This window comes from Rhopalosiphum maidis, chromosome 1 (assembly GCF_003676215.2).
Source record: "Rhopalosiphum maidis isolate BTI-1 chromosome 1, ASM367621v3, whole genome shotgun sequence".
Taxonomy (NCBI): Eukaryota; Metazoa; Arthropoda; class Insecta; order Hemiptera; family Aphididae; genus Rhopalosiphum; species Rhopalosiphum maidis.
The window spans coordinates 78684810-78699792 of record NC_040877.1 but is presented as its reverse complement, the minus strand read 5'-3'; the positions used below and the strand labels follow the sequence as shown (position 1 = coordinate 78699792).

General features: G+C 23.1%; 1 protein-coding gene across 2 annotated transcripts in view; it reads left to right on the top strand.

The window, feature by feature from the left end:
- Window positions 1-12044, top strand: part of LOC113557155 (gastrin/cholecystokinin type B receptor-like) — a 115841-nt gene extending 103797 nt beyond the window's left edge. The window contains exons 4-9 of one of the 2 annotated variants that reach the window (XM_026962490.1): window positions 7073-7188; window positions 8833-9022; window positions 9321-9454; window positions 9895-10038; window positions 10117-10281; window positions 11264-12044. In XM_026962490.1, the coding sequence (XP_026818291.1) occupies window positions 7073-7188; window positions 8833-9022; window positions 9321-9454; window positions 9895-10038; window positions 10117-10281; window positions 11264-11407 (893 nt within the window). In that variant the 3' untranslated portion in view covers window positions 11408-12044. Of the gene's footprint in view, window positions 1-7072; window positions 7189-8832; window positions 9023-9320; window positions 9455-9894; window positions 10039-10116; window positions 10282-11256 lie in introns of both variants that reach the window. The other variant, XM_026962489.1, reaches the window with a different exon arrangement.
- Window positions 12045-14983: the final 2939 nt, after the last annotated feature.

Here is a 14983-nt window from a genome sequence, read left to right as displayed (position 1 = left end):
TACCTACATAGTGTATGATATTGTTATATTTAATTCATACGGAGAATTGAAATTTTTTTCAAAACTAACCATCGAAACTTAGAACTATTATATATATATATATATATATTGTATAGTTTAAGTTGTTAATAATTTAGCCGAAAAAAGAAAAGTATTGACCCTATGCTCTAGCTGGCATGAATCCACAAAACGAAACGCACACGCTTTTGCCACAACAAACTGTATTATTATTTTATATTGAAGAAACACATTAACCAGGGCATCGTGTAAATCTAATGCTGAAGCAGAACAATGTAAATTGAAATAAGTAAAAACAGATTAACGTATAATCCTTCATTTCTCTTATATATTAATAATGGACAAAAGTTTACAGCGAAGAACTTTATTAAATTATGACAATAAAAAAAAACTGCTAATACTGTTGATAAGTATATAATGATTAAATTTAAAAGAAGATAATAACGGTATACGTATATTAATAAAAAAAAAGGTGTTTTTAAACATGTTATTTGTTAGCTTATGAACACTTAATGAATAAGACCGTACTTTTTTCAAGCCATCCAAGAGACGATAAGGGAATGGTATCTACCCTTTTGAAAATCATCATTCATTCTTCGTTCGTTTTGAATTCTAAAATTGGTTAGATGACGTTATACAACTATATTCTTAATGCAGTAAGCATTGTTTGTGAATCGCTCGTCCATACCAAATTCCGAAATTGATACGCGATCGCAAAATGATTTAAATTGTACATCATTGCCTGTAAAGTAAAGAAGTCATTTGATGTTTTAAATGTTTTGTAAATAACTACACTTCCATGTTCGGTACTTTACTCGATTTTTTAGTGTGCTTTTAAAATACAATTTATATAAATAGGTACACTACACATACAGATTAAGCTGCTTTCAATGGATATCGGTGTATTAAAGAACTAATAAAGTAATATGTATATGCATAATGGGTAAATATAAAATAAAAAATGTCGCAAATTACGAAACTTTGATTGTTTATAAATCCTTAGATCTAATTTAATCAACTTAATACTTCACCTAAAATCTAAGCCATACTATGTTTAATACTGTTTTAAAACATTTTTATTGAAAGTGATCACTGATCATGAAACTAAATATTTCAAATTTATTACTCTTTTTATACTGCACATATTATAATACGTATAATACATTTTAATATCCTGAAATATTCTTAAACTATTTCAAAATTAATTAAAATTAATTTTTTCAACAATGTGATTTATATTTTTTAACTATAAAAAAACACTGTTTTGAACTGAAAGTTTGAAAATGGAGTATTTGTTTTAATTGTTTTAGAATCATTCAATCATATATTTTTAATAACTTTATCGAAAAAGATACATTGGCTAACATGCATTTATAGAATATTATTGGTAATTTGAATTTTCTTCCGGAAAATGATTGAGGCTAGTTTTTTACTTCTTTGTACTTTATTGAAATACTATATTATAATTTTCTATCATTTATTTAATTCTTAAAACAGTAACTTCATAGATATTCGATTTTCATTCAATGTATTTAAATAGATAATGTGTTTATTATTTTATTCATAATATTATAATTTTTTAACAAACAATGTAAACATCTGACTTAAAACTTGGCACTTATAATTTTATTAGTTTTCAATCGTAAAATTAACTCAAATTCCCCCAAAAATTATTACTTACTTTTAATTTAAATTAAATTAAATTATTATAACTATTAGAATAAAAATATCAACAGTCATCGATCAAAACCACTTGACAATATTATAACGTACGCTAATCAAACTTTGACAATGCCACATCACGTTTTACAGTTTTTTTTTACGAACACAAAAATAATAAATTGTTAAATAAACTGTGTTCAGCTATTATTTTATAGATATCGTCGGTATTATTTATTGAATAATTATTTTTTTTTATTATTATTATTTTTCTTTCTATTCGTGCATTCTATGAAACATGTAGATGCTATATTATGTTGTATAGCTACCTGCGAATAATTTTGGAACACATTTGTAGTTAATGATGGTGCTTAATTTAATTAAAAAAGGGAAACGGCTAAACATTTAAGTTGTCAGGTCAAAAACTTAATAATTATTTAGTAAAATGTACAATTTAAATTTGATTATTTGAGCTCTTTTCCTGGGCTGCTTTTAAATGTTTTAATTCCTTGTTTGATAAAATAATCAGTCATATATTTTATTATCCTATACAAATATATCATTTGACTTTTGTGAAATAAAATAACTCAACAAATCACAGTTAATTGAGTAAAGGTACCTGTAAAGTGTACATATTTTAAATAACTGTAGTAACTAATTAATAAGATGAAATATTATACTTAAATATTCTGTTTATTTTTATATGAGAAGAATGATTGTAATATATCTAAAAATTATAGAATATAATAATTATTAAATTTTTGAAATTTATTAGTTTTTTTAATTGTAACATAATAGTTATCTCTCCATCCTATTTTTACAATTTTTCAGAAGTATTTCATTACTCTTGGGAAAATATCTAATACAAATCAAAAACAAAACTTTACTTAAGCCTAAAGTATTCATAATATAACTATTGTTCAATCAATAATAAAACTACTGGAATCTTTTAGAACAAATCTTTCTATAAGGATAACTCCTTTAATTATAAAAAAAAAAACAATTTAAAATTCAACACTAAACAATACACACATCAACATAAAACCAATTAATTTCACTCAGAAACAAAAATTAATAATTTAAACTATAATTTAAGTTTTGCATTTACAAATATTAATAGACTGGAAAGGTACAAAATTTGATTAAAAATACTATTGCCTACCTAATTTACATCAAATAAAATAAAATATTTGAAAAGCATTGTTTAATAAGTAATTGGAGAGTGAAAATATGATAAATAAAGTGGAAGTATAGCTCTGCTGTTCAGTAAATATCAAGTGGGTCACTAGAATGGCTAAATATTTAATTAAATGATATATCATTATATACGAGTACAATAAACAATTCTGAGCGAAAGTAGTCTATCAGCATATACCACCAAGTGTTTAATTTATGATAAATTTTTTGATATTGCTACTAATTACGTATATTTTACTATTAATATTATACGGTAGGTTAATTTAATTTATACTCAAAACTTATACTATAATGCTAAAAAATGTATTATATTTGTAATGCTTAATTATCATACTACAGTAAAATCTCGATAAGACGGAAATTCGGTAAAACGGATACCCTATTAACACTGTAAAATTGCATGATCCCAAGCGATTCCGTCTTGTCGAGGTTTTATTGTAATATAAATGTATACCATATTATGTTACAGTGGCGTATATAAGAATTAATTTCGGTGAAGCAGAGAGGACCCTAACCCTACCCACTATGTATGCCACTGTTATGTTATTATTACTGATTTTTGAGTCAATATCACCTTACCTTAAGACAACGATAATCAACATATTTTGAAAAATTAATTGCGTATAGTAAAATTCATAATGTTCATAAAAATGTTAAATACCCGTGAATACTATTTATGACATTTAAAACATAACGGACATCGTTGTTCATGTTTAAATATGTAATTTAGTTTAAATTCAAATTTCAAATGTCTATAAAAATATAATCGTGCTTATAATATATATTTTAGATCTTTTTGTTGAAGAATTAATTACTTGTGAGGAATTTTTTATTAAATGTTTATGTATTAACTATACAAATACAATACTTTAAACATTGTTGATTACAAAATAATTTTAAATTTTTGTCGAAGTCTGAATTTCAAATGTTTATAAAAAGAATTATATTTTTAAAATAATATTAATAACTTATAAGGAAAATTATTATATAATATTTTCAAGCATTTGGGCCATAAAAAATATTTTACATCTGCCTATAAATTATTTAAAAAGAATTAAAATATTTTGAAAATGTTATCAATAGAAAATAATAATATAGAAATTTGGTGTTCAAAAAGTCTATCAAGATTTTGATTTGTCCCAGAAATTTAATTTGTTGTTATATATATATATAATAATATATATTAACTTCCTATGGATTTATCATTTATCCCGTTTTCACTATATACCTATTTAGATATATTTAATGGTAAGATTTTGAGTATTTAAAATATTAAAGATATTAAAAAGACCTAATTATTTTATACATTTTTTTATTGTGTATATTTACAAATATAAATTAAAATAAAATTATTATTCAGTTCCTCTTATAGTTTTTGTTAATGAATTTGTCCTCTCTGCATGTGTTTCTGCCATACATGTACATACTACTTAATATTTATAATTATGTATAACAGATTGTAATATAGAAAAATTTTAATTAAAAAAATTAGTACTTACTTGCAATTATTTTAATTTAACCAATTGTTAACGTTAATAAAATTAATTAATCGTAAAATTATAATAAAACCCATAGATTCCGCACAAAACTCGTACATATCTCAATTTAAATCTAACTTTTTTATTAAGATTTTTATATTTTTAAAAGCAGTTTAAATGGTTATTATATTGAAATTTAGGAAAAAACTTGAATATTGATACGAAATGCCCCATTATATAGCTCTTACGCTTTTACTATTATTTTTTTTTTTAAATGTTAATCGATTATTTACAGCAACAGTCAGACTGCATTTAATACAAGTTTGAATTAAATTACCCTTAAAATTATTATTTTAAGTACTTCGTCACTTTCAACCTTAATCGATTAATAAACAAATAACTATTTTCAATTAAAGTTTGAAACTTGCAAAACAAAAAGGTGGAAAAAACATTCTATCATCTTACTATTTTTGCTACCCAAGGCTAGAGGGAATTAGGAAAAACCCACAACTAACGTATTATTATTATTATTATTTCCTTCTGAAAATTCTTCAACAAACATTACATAAAAGTAGTTTTCAATATAACCTTAAACTTATAAATTATTATTTTGAAAATTTTTTTTATATCTATAAACTCGAATACTCTGAAATTATGGTAATAATTCAGCGAATTTTGTATAATAAATATAATTCATATTTTATAATATATTCCTAAACTTCAATAATAATCCTAATTAGTCAACTACATACCAGACTGTTAAATTTATTTATTTTACGCAATTTATTTAACACTTATACTCGAATAAGAGATGGACAATTTTACTTTCATTTATAATTTCTCACTGGGAAAATTATAATTGAATTACATTTGAATCAATTAATATGCTAATGTAAAATAAAATAACAAAATATGAATGTGGATTTTAGTACTAGTACCTACATGAGGCACTAGAATAAAGCTTTTAAAATGCAAGGATTATATTCACTAAAGTGAAAAAAACCGTCATAATGTACAGCGTTGTTATTGAAAACAAAAACAAAAAACATTAGGTAGGTAGAAAATATATTTCCCTTTTCTAAAATAGATATATTAATGAATGTATATTTTAAACAATGAATTTTTAATAATTTTTATAAAAATAAATATCTCATAAGTACAACAATACGAGAAAGTATATTATAATAATATATTAATATGCGTCCACAGTAACATTTTTAAAACTATATAAATCGGCGGAGTACGATTGCGCTCGTTGTACGTTTTTAGGTATGTGATTGGATGCAGTGCTGGAATAACAAAGAACATGATTTTTACTATTCAAATATGTACGGTCTTAAGTGAAATTGGAGGCAACGTTGCCAAATTTTTTATTAATCTAAAAATTGATTAATTATTTTTAAAAATATTCTTATTCGATTCTACTTATTTTGAGTCTCCAAACTTGTCCCAAGTGAAAACGGTATGTTTCAATTTGGACAGCAGGAAAAACTTCCTTTGTTTTTTCAATTGCATTAATTTCAAAATCAATGTGTAATATTTTAATTTTAAAAAGTAGTAATTGCTTTTCGCATATTCGAATATCCGTCCGTAAATACATTTGTGTAAGCAGTGTAACTCATCGTTGTCAAACATTGAAGATTCTTTTCCGTTGACCGTTTAATTGTTATGAAATAAAAGTGCAATCATCTAGTAAATATATACATTTTTTCCCTCTGATCATTAAAAACCTTCATTCTGTAATTCCTTTAATTGCGTACCTTCTAAAAATGTAAAGTAGGATAGAAATATTTTTCTTCATTCAATATAAGAACTAACCTTGTTAAAATTAAAACTAACCTGTACAATAATTCTAACGGAATCCCTTTTTCAACCTTTTTTTAGTTGTAAGTTTTTTCATTTTTTAAATAAAATATGATACGTGTTCAATGTTGTACCTTCTCAAAACTTTTATTAAATGTATATATTATATTCATTATATTATGCATATTTATTTATTCTTTTTTACTACCAATCTAACCTATTCCTAACATTATACATAAAAAAAACTCATCATTATTCATTGCATAAGCTAAAAGATACATGATTCATTCAGTGCAGAAAATAATTCATAAAATAAATAATACAACTAGTATAAAACAAAACTTCAATATCAACGTCTATTTTTATCTATTTAATATTTTAATCAATTAATAAAAAAAATATATAATAATTAAATATATACATATTAATTACGAAAGTTATGATTAATATAGACTATAGAGTTAACCTTTTAAAAATGTACAAATAACCTGAACAACGTCTTATTTCATCTGTTTGTTTATTAGTGAAAACTATCCTCAATACGAGTATTTAAATAATTGATATTGCGGTCCTAAAAACATTTAAGTCGAGGTGGCACAAGATTTTAACGGCACAAGAAAAATTATAAAAAACTTCAGTAAAATATGCGTTAATTTACTTTTACCCAAAAAATGTATATGGTAGGTTACATAATTTTTCACACTATGTATCTATTATCCCAAAAGCAAGGCAAACGGTGCTACTATAAAATATAAACTAATTTGTGTAAATATTAATTTTACGAGACTTAGTTACTATACCTATAACAGCTATAATATTATTGTCATGATATAATAGTTATAGACATTATTTATCATTTTATTGATTTCGTTCAGTTTAAAAAGTGTGTTATAAATTGTATTTTATTTTATTTATAGGCGTTTCAGTTGGTGCAAGCGTTTTTACTATAGCTGCAATGAGTATAGATAGATATTTAGCAATCGAACATTCGATGTCATTCAGAAAGGTACTCAATCGAAAATCAACCATCTATGTAAGTTTAATACATATTATATTCGTATTATGTACAATATTGTGTATTTATGTAAAAATTATTATTATTATTATTATTATTGTTTTAACTATTAAATTGATAAAAAGTATGCAAATAACACAATCAAGCCAAAAAATTACTAATTTTATATTTTAACGTATTAGAATTAGAAGCGAGGCTTTAATGTGAACAATATTTTTAATGTGCTTAAAATTCACTTTAACACAAAAATGTACCTTCTATTGCCTATACATTACGCCATACGATATGAATGCGGTAAATTTTTAAATCGAACGTAGAGACAGAAATCACCTTTTTTCGATCATATCAGAAAACATAAACATCACTCAAATTTAAATTGATTAATTATTTCATTGATTTTTAAAAACAATTATTAATTCAGTAAGTATATGAATATCGATCAAAATTTATTTAAATAAAACAAATAAATAGAGTAATCAAACATAATTCACTCGAAAAAATGTTTTCAGCTTTTCAGTGATATACTATATGTATACTAAAAAGTTTTGAAAAAAAATAGTTCTTCATAAATAGTACTACATTTTAAATACAATAATACTGATATGCATACAAACTACAAAGCTAAAATTGTACATTTAACGTAATACTTTATAGCGTATTGTCTACAGAGTTGATTTACTTAAGCTTTGTACAAATAAAACTATAAAATATAAGAACTTCAAAAACCATACTTAAACATTTGAATTTAGAATATAAATTTATTCAGTTATGACTGATTAAATAAATTTGTTCCGCAATTATGTACATTTCTTTAAGTGACTTTTAAAAAAACCATTAGTGTATGTGTTTTTTTTAACCGGAAACCTCGCTCCTGCAGTAAGCTAGAATATAATAGTTTAAAATGTATTTCATGATTTAGTATATCATAGATGTATTAAATTTTAATGATAAATATATTAAATATAATGAACAAAATTTGTAAACAGAAATCAATTTTTAACAAAGGATCAGCATCTATTTCGGAGGATAGACTATTTTATTCAAAATTATTATTAGTATTTTTTTAATTTAGTAAGTTGAACTAAATTTTGTCAGAAACATCGCATAAATAAGTCAATACTTATACAAAACAATAATATGAAAATTATTATTGTATAAACATTTAGAAAATTAGATTGTGTGTTAAAAATAATAATTTACATTAAATAGGACAAAATGTTTCCGTAGTTAATATTTATTTTAATTAAAACAAAATAAATAAAACAATTTGAGAAAAAAAATGTTAATTTTTGTTTAAATAACCAATTAATTTCATATTTTACAGTCAAACTTTCACTTTCGAAATTTTAATTTATGAGTCTATAGTCAGAAGTACCCTTTGTAATACTTTCATTTAGTTTTAAATAAATATATTTCATTCGTTATAATTTTCTCCACATATTTTGGATATTTCATCATATACTATGACATATATTAAATCAATAAAATAAAAAACCACTATTTTCTAATTTTTATCTAAAATAATAATAATAATACCTTGTTTTTAAAACTTTTATTCCAGTTATATCTAACCTTTTTATTTAATAATACGCAAAAATGTTAAACTAAATAAACAATTGTAATTTACTTATTTAATGTATGTACCTATTTTTTTATTGGCAGGTCATACTTGCTTTATGGCTTGTGTCCATGACTATATTCGGCCCAGTTTTGTGGGTCCGTCAAACAGAATCTGTGGAATTAGGAGATGATCCAATATTAATTGATGCAGTCCATAGATACGGTTTGGCATGGTGTATAGAAGACTGGGGAAATGCACATGCAAAATCTACGTTATCCAAACACGTTTATGGTATATTTATTAACTTATTGTAATACGATTTATCTCTATTTGTAGGCACCAACGACGGAAATTTAATCAAAAAATTATATAAATATACAGCTCAATAAAATTTTAACTTTTTTTAACTACTTTCATTAGGTATATTTAAATATTATTATGTTGAAGATTATTTATTTTATGATATTCTAAGCTTAGAGCATGTTTATCATTTTGGATTCATCCTATTCATATTATACCAAAACTATTTATAATATAAAAAATGAAGTCTATAACACGTAATAAAGTAAAAATATATTACAATTTCCAGGTATTTTATGTTTTGTTCTGGTGTATGCTACGCCTGGATTTTTAGTGACTGGAGCCTACACGTTGATGGGTCGGAGACTATGGGCAGTACGACCACCCTTTGATGACCAGCAGGGCATGATAAGTGTTCAACAGGTAAAACAATATATTATATAAATGTATTATGACTTAATAATATAATGTATGATATAATTTATACTATGTAACAAATTCAATTGTATAGTTATGAACTTCTATATTTGAGTATAAATCAAATAATTATGAAATTATAAACCTTAATTTATTGTATAGCAGTTGTTATTTAGATACTTACATTTTAGAATAGTAGAATACATAATAATTTATAATGAAATATTAAAATAATTAATTGTACCAGATTTTAAATTTAGCCGTTAAATAAATATCGTAATATTCTTACAGCTTAAAATAAAATAATGTACTATATATTTTTACAAAAAAAAATTCCTTTACAAATTTAATAGTTAATAATAATAAATGTATTATTATAATATTTTAGTTATTAATAAAATAATAATCTTTAATATATTTTGTATAAAATATATTTTACTTTTTAGGTCCGAATGGTACGGGAGAGACGTAGAGTAGCAAGAATACTCTTTGTCTTAGCAGTAATATTCGCACTGTGTTGGCTACCATATAACTTATTAACACTTTTTTTAGATTTAGACATCACGCTTGATAAATTTGGTCTAGATCAGGTATTTACAATTATTATGCCTAATATTATTTTGTTTTTATTCGTATCATAGATATATTATAAAATATACTTTTTTTAGGAGTATTTAATGAAGTGGTATCCTTTTACACTACTATTGGGCCATGCTAATTCAGCAATCAACCCATTATTGTATTGTTTTATGACAAGGAATTTTCGAAGAACAATTAAAGGTTTTGTATGTAATACTGGAATCGCTAAACCGAGAAGAAGAAATCGATGCAAAGTAAGTTGATAGTCTACGACTTCCATTGAATCAATCTTTGTTATATTACTATGAATTATAAAAAAATATGTTTTATATTGCAATAGATAAAAATATATACATTTACAAAATAGAGAAAATATGATATGTACAATGTACATCTATATTTAAATTTAGAGTTTAATATCATATTTAATGGTCACTAATTTTAATTATACAGCTAGTATAATAGAGCTTATATATTATATATTATAATATATTATCATTATCAATATATTATACATATATCACTTATAAGTAATATTTATTTATTTATTTAATTAAATTAAATTAACCTTCAATATATAAAGCAGAATATAAATCTTACGCTTGTCTTATTAAATAAAATGCATAAAGTTTGTATTTATAAATAAAAATAACTTAATGTTTCTTAAAATGTATACTTGAAAAACAATAAACTTTAAAAATATTAAATATTTTCTATAATAATGATTATAAATTTATAACAGTCTATATTAATGCCTTCAAAGTTCAAGTGTTATTATTACATGATTATAGAATTCCAATATATGTTTAATTTTTCTGAAAATGTAGTATTTTATGTTTTGGTTTAACTTTTTTAACATGTTAAAATATTTAGTTATCTACAAAACAAAATGTTTATCCATTGGTTTTTATTTCTAATAAAAATCCTAACAAAGTGTCTTAATAGTTTATTAATATTCAATACAAATATGTTTTACTTAAATGGATACAATAGTATACACAAAAATTAATTAATTATACGCTATTGATTAATTAAAGTCAATGGTAATAATGAGATACATAAAAATGTCTTAGTTTAAACCCACAGATATTTTATAAAGTTTATTGAATGCATTATTGTTTTGTTGTCCTAGTAATATGAAGTATAAAGAAAATATATATCTAAGCACATTCTATAGAAGCACACAATAATTTGATAAATAAATTATAAGTCTGGATTTTCATTAATCGGTTTCAGAAGGGGTTGACCGAGAAAAGCACAACCAGTGGATACGGCTCGTTCCGCAACCCACGTCGGCTGTGTTTCACCCTGGCACAACTACGCCAAAACAATACAGTCCAAACACGAACTGCAACGATATCAAACCTTGCTGTTCTGTAAATGAAAATGAGTTCATTTTGTAATATTATATAATTTGTATTATAATGTATAAAGCTTAAAATTTGTCCATATTCGAACAAAAACTTCTCGTACATAACATGTTTTTATTGTTATTATTATGTTTTTACAAATATTCAACTAATTTTTTTTTTTTTTAATTTTTTTTTTTAAATATATAACAATATTATACTTTATTTACTACTTATTCAATATTGCTCTATTGTAGACACTTACTTCTTACCTCAATGATGTTAAATAATATAATCTATATTTTTAAAACTCCTATATCGTATATACATAATGTGTACTCAATGTCACCTGTATGGCTATATATTATTATAACATAAAAATTGAAAATTAAATTAAAAAGCTAGGAATACAGAAATCAGTTATTAAAGATTAACTATACTAGTCTTGCTAGTCTTGAAATTCTGTATCACTCACTTCACCATCAAATGATATAGATATAATATATATTAGTACGAATTTTAATGACTGTTAAACATTATAACAATGATTCTATAAGCGGTGACGACTGAACAACCATGTATTGAAATTCGCAGCCTTAATACGAACCTAAAAATTCTATAAAAAAAAAATCCAACAAAATATTATCATCATAAATTATTTCGGTAAATCCATTTCAAATTATATTATTCAATTATTAAATTCACTTAGATTTTTAAGATTTTATCAAATTTATATTATTTTTGGGATTTATTGTTATTAATATTTTGTGTATGACATATTATGTTTAATTGATTTCGAAAAATGCTTAAAGTTCAAAATGAAGGTGCTAAATTATGAAAATTTGTTCATGAATTTTATAGCAACATTTTTAAAATTGATGGTAAAATATAGAACTGAATTATTCGTGATCAATTTTAACACTGTTTAATGCATGACCTCGCATATTTTACCATTTTTTGATCCATAAAAATCCTATTCCTAATTATTAACTTAATTTGTTTCTGTATTAAATGTTTTTTTTTTTTTAGGAGATTTAATAATAAAATCTCAAACGTAAAATTATATAAGTTAAACAAGCTGAAAAAAATACATTTTCAAACCGATTATAAAACCATCTAATTAATATATTATATACCAACAATTGTAAAAACTATTTTGTTAATTATACATTTCAACTATAATATAACATCAAGTATGTACGATCTGGTTTTAATTTTAAATAAATAACCAATGGACATTTTAAATCATTGTAGAATTATTATACTTGAAATTTCAATAAAATATAACCAAATTCTATTTTGGTAAATGGATATGAAATACATTTATTTGTATAGCTTTAATACGTCCTATAAATAAGTGTCTATTTAGTATTTACTATTTACGATTTCTATTATAATCAAAAGCAACAAACTATATATTTTTTAATTTTAGTTGTAGAATATATTATTATATATATATAAATATATATATATATATATTAATCAACTGTGAATTGTGATATAATCTGTTATATTTAATTACATGTTTTCCTTATTAATTGTATTTGTTAATTTTTATTAATATTTTATTAAAAGCTAATTTAAATTTAAAAAATAAATAAAAGTAAATTAATACATTTTTAAAAGTTCAACAACGTTTATAATTTAAATATAAAACATGTCATTGTTCTCTGCAGAACATATCTCAGTGGTCCTATGGGCATTCATATAAATTATAAATGAAATTCTATAAAAATATTTGTGTATAATCTTTTATAAACAATAAGTATATGAGCCGAAAAAAAACATTTATTAATATTAAAATACTGTGCAGGTACGTAATGATCCTTGATGTTTCGTTGATTTATTTCACAAGAGCATTATGAACATTATTTATTGGTACCTAGTTCAAATCAGTCTCGTAGAACCTTAAACATGTAGACTCAACGGATATAAATGATTAAAGTTAAATGATAACATTAGATAAAATTGGTAAAAAAAAATATCTTAAAACAACATATTTGGACAATAATTATCATTAACATTAATAATTATTATTTAACTGTTGAACTGTAAAAGTCATACACTAAAAAAAAAATCTATAATTTAATTTGCCAGTTATTATATTCCCTGCAATAGTGTAAAAAGTTATTATAATTTTGTGTCTCGAAAACTATGCAAAAATATATTAATACTTTCTTTGTACACGCATATACTCATAAATAGTAGTATTTATAGCCCAGATTCTTTCAATTATAGTAAATATTATATTATTAATAATTATTATTATTTCAATTTCTTAAGATCTAAGAGGCTACATCTTAGGCGTGCGTACAGAAACCCAAATAAGCCTAAACATTCTTTCTTTTTAATTGTTACATTTTAACTAGTATTGAATGTTAACCTCTCTAACATGTTTTAAGAATTATAAACAATGTAAATTATAGTTAACAACAAATTTTATACATATTTTTTTTCTATGATGATAATTGTAGATAAATATAATTATCTATAGATATACAGTACAAAACAATTCCTATTTATTTATCGGAAAAACGATTTTAAATTATACCTTTATTTTATTGTCATAATGTCATCAATATAAGAATAAATTGATTTTTTAACAATATCCTCTTATACAATCAATTTTTATTCGAATTAATTTGTCAGTCTCAAAACAAACACATTAAACTTATTGCCATTACCATCACATATCCTAATGAAACGTTATTAAATTTACACAATAATCTAAATAACCCACGCACGTTTCTCTAACACTGACTTATTTCGACAATGTACACTAAAAGCTCTATTTTTTCAAAACACAAATCACCGATATCTTAAGGGCACAATAATTTAAAATATAACCACCAGTTTATCTCCGAGTAAATGCCGAGTAATGAGTATATAAGAGACCACGAATAGCTCCATATTTCATTGCGAATTATCAGACCTAAATATCAAACACCTTCATATCACTTATATCACTTAGCACGATTTATTATTACAAAACATTTAGAAATTATTTGAACATTTTAATCAATAGTTATTAAATTATTTCTGATTCCAAATTGTTCAACTACAAGTAATTCATTCTACATTCACAAGTGTTCGGATAATATTGGATATGTTGGGCATACCATACACAAGAAAACCTTGAGTGTGTTATATAATTTAAAGATGCATTATGCTTATGTATAACAAATATTTAAAAAAAAACACATACATTAAAATTTCGTGTTAAAAATTAACCACGATAGTATATGACGAGTAATATTTATAAACTGATAAAATGTTATCGATATATTCCTTGTATGGCCACTATTAAATTTATTAGCTTAGATATATTTCGTATGAAAATCTATAAATCAGTGAATAAAAAATAATTGATTTCGATGAATATATTATAAAGTTATACTTGGAAATTTATAAATATGGTGTTTGCATAATAATTCACATTTTTATATACGACATATAATATTATACAACATTATAATATATTTTAAATTATGAAAGTATCTTACAGTGATATTTTTTCGTATAACATTATAATATACCACATTTGTATTGTGAAAATATGTTTACATATTAAAAATAATGACTATATTATTGACAAGTCTAGTCGTGG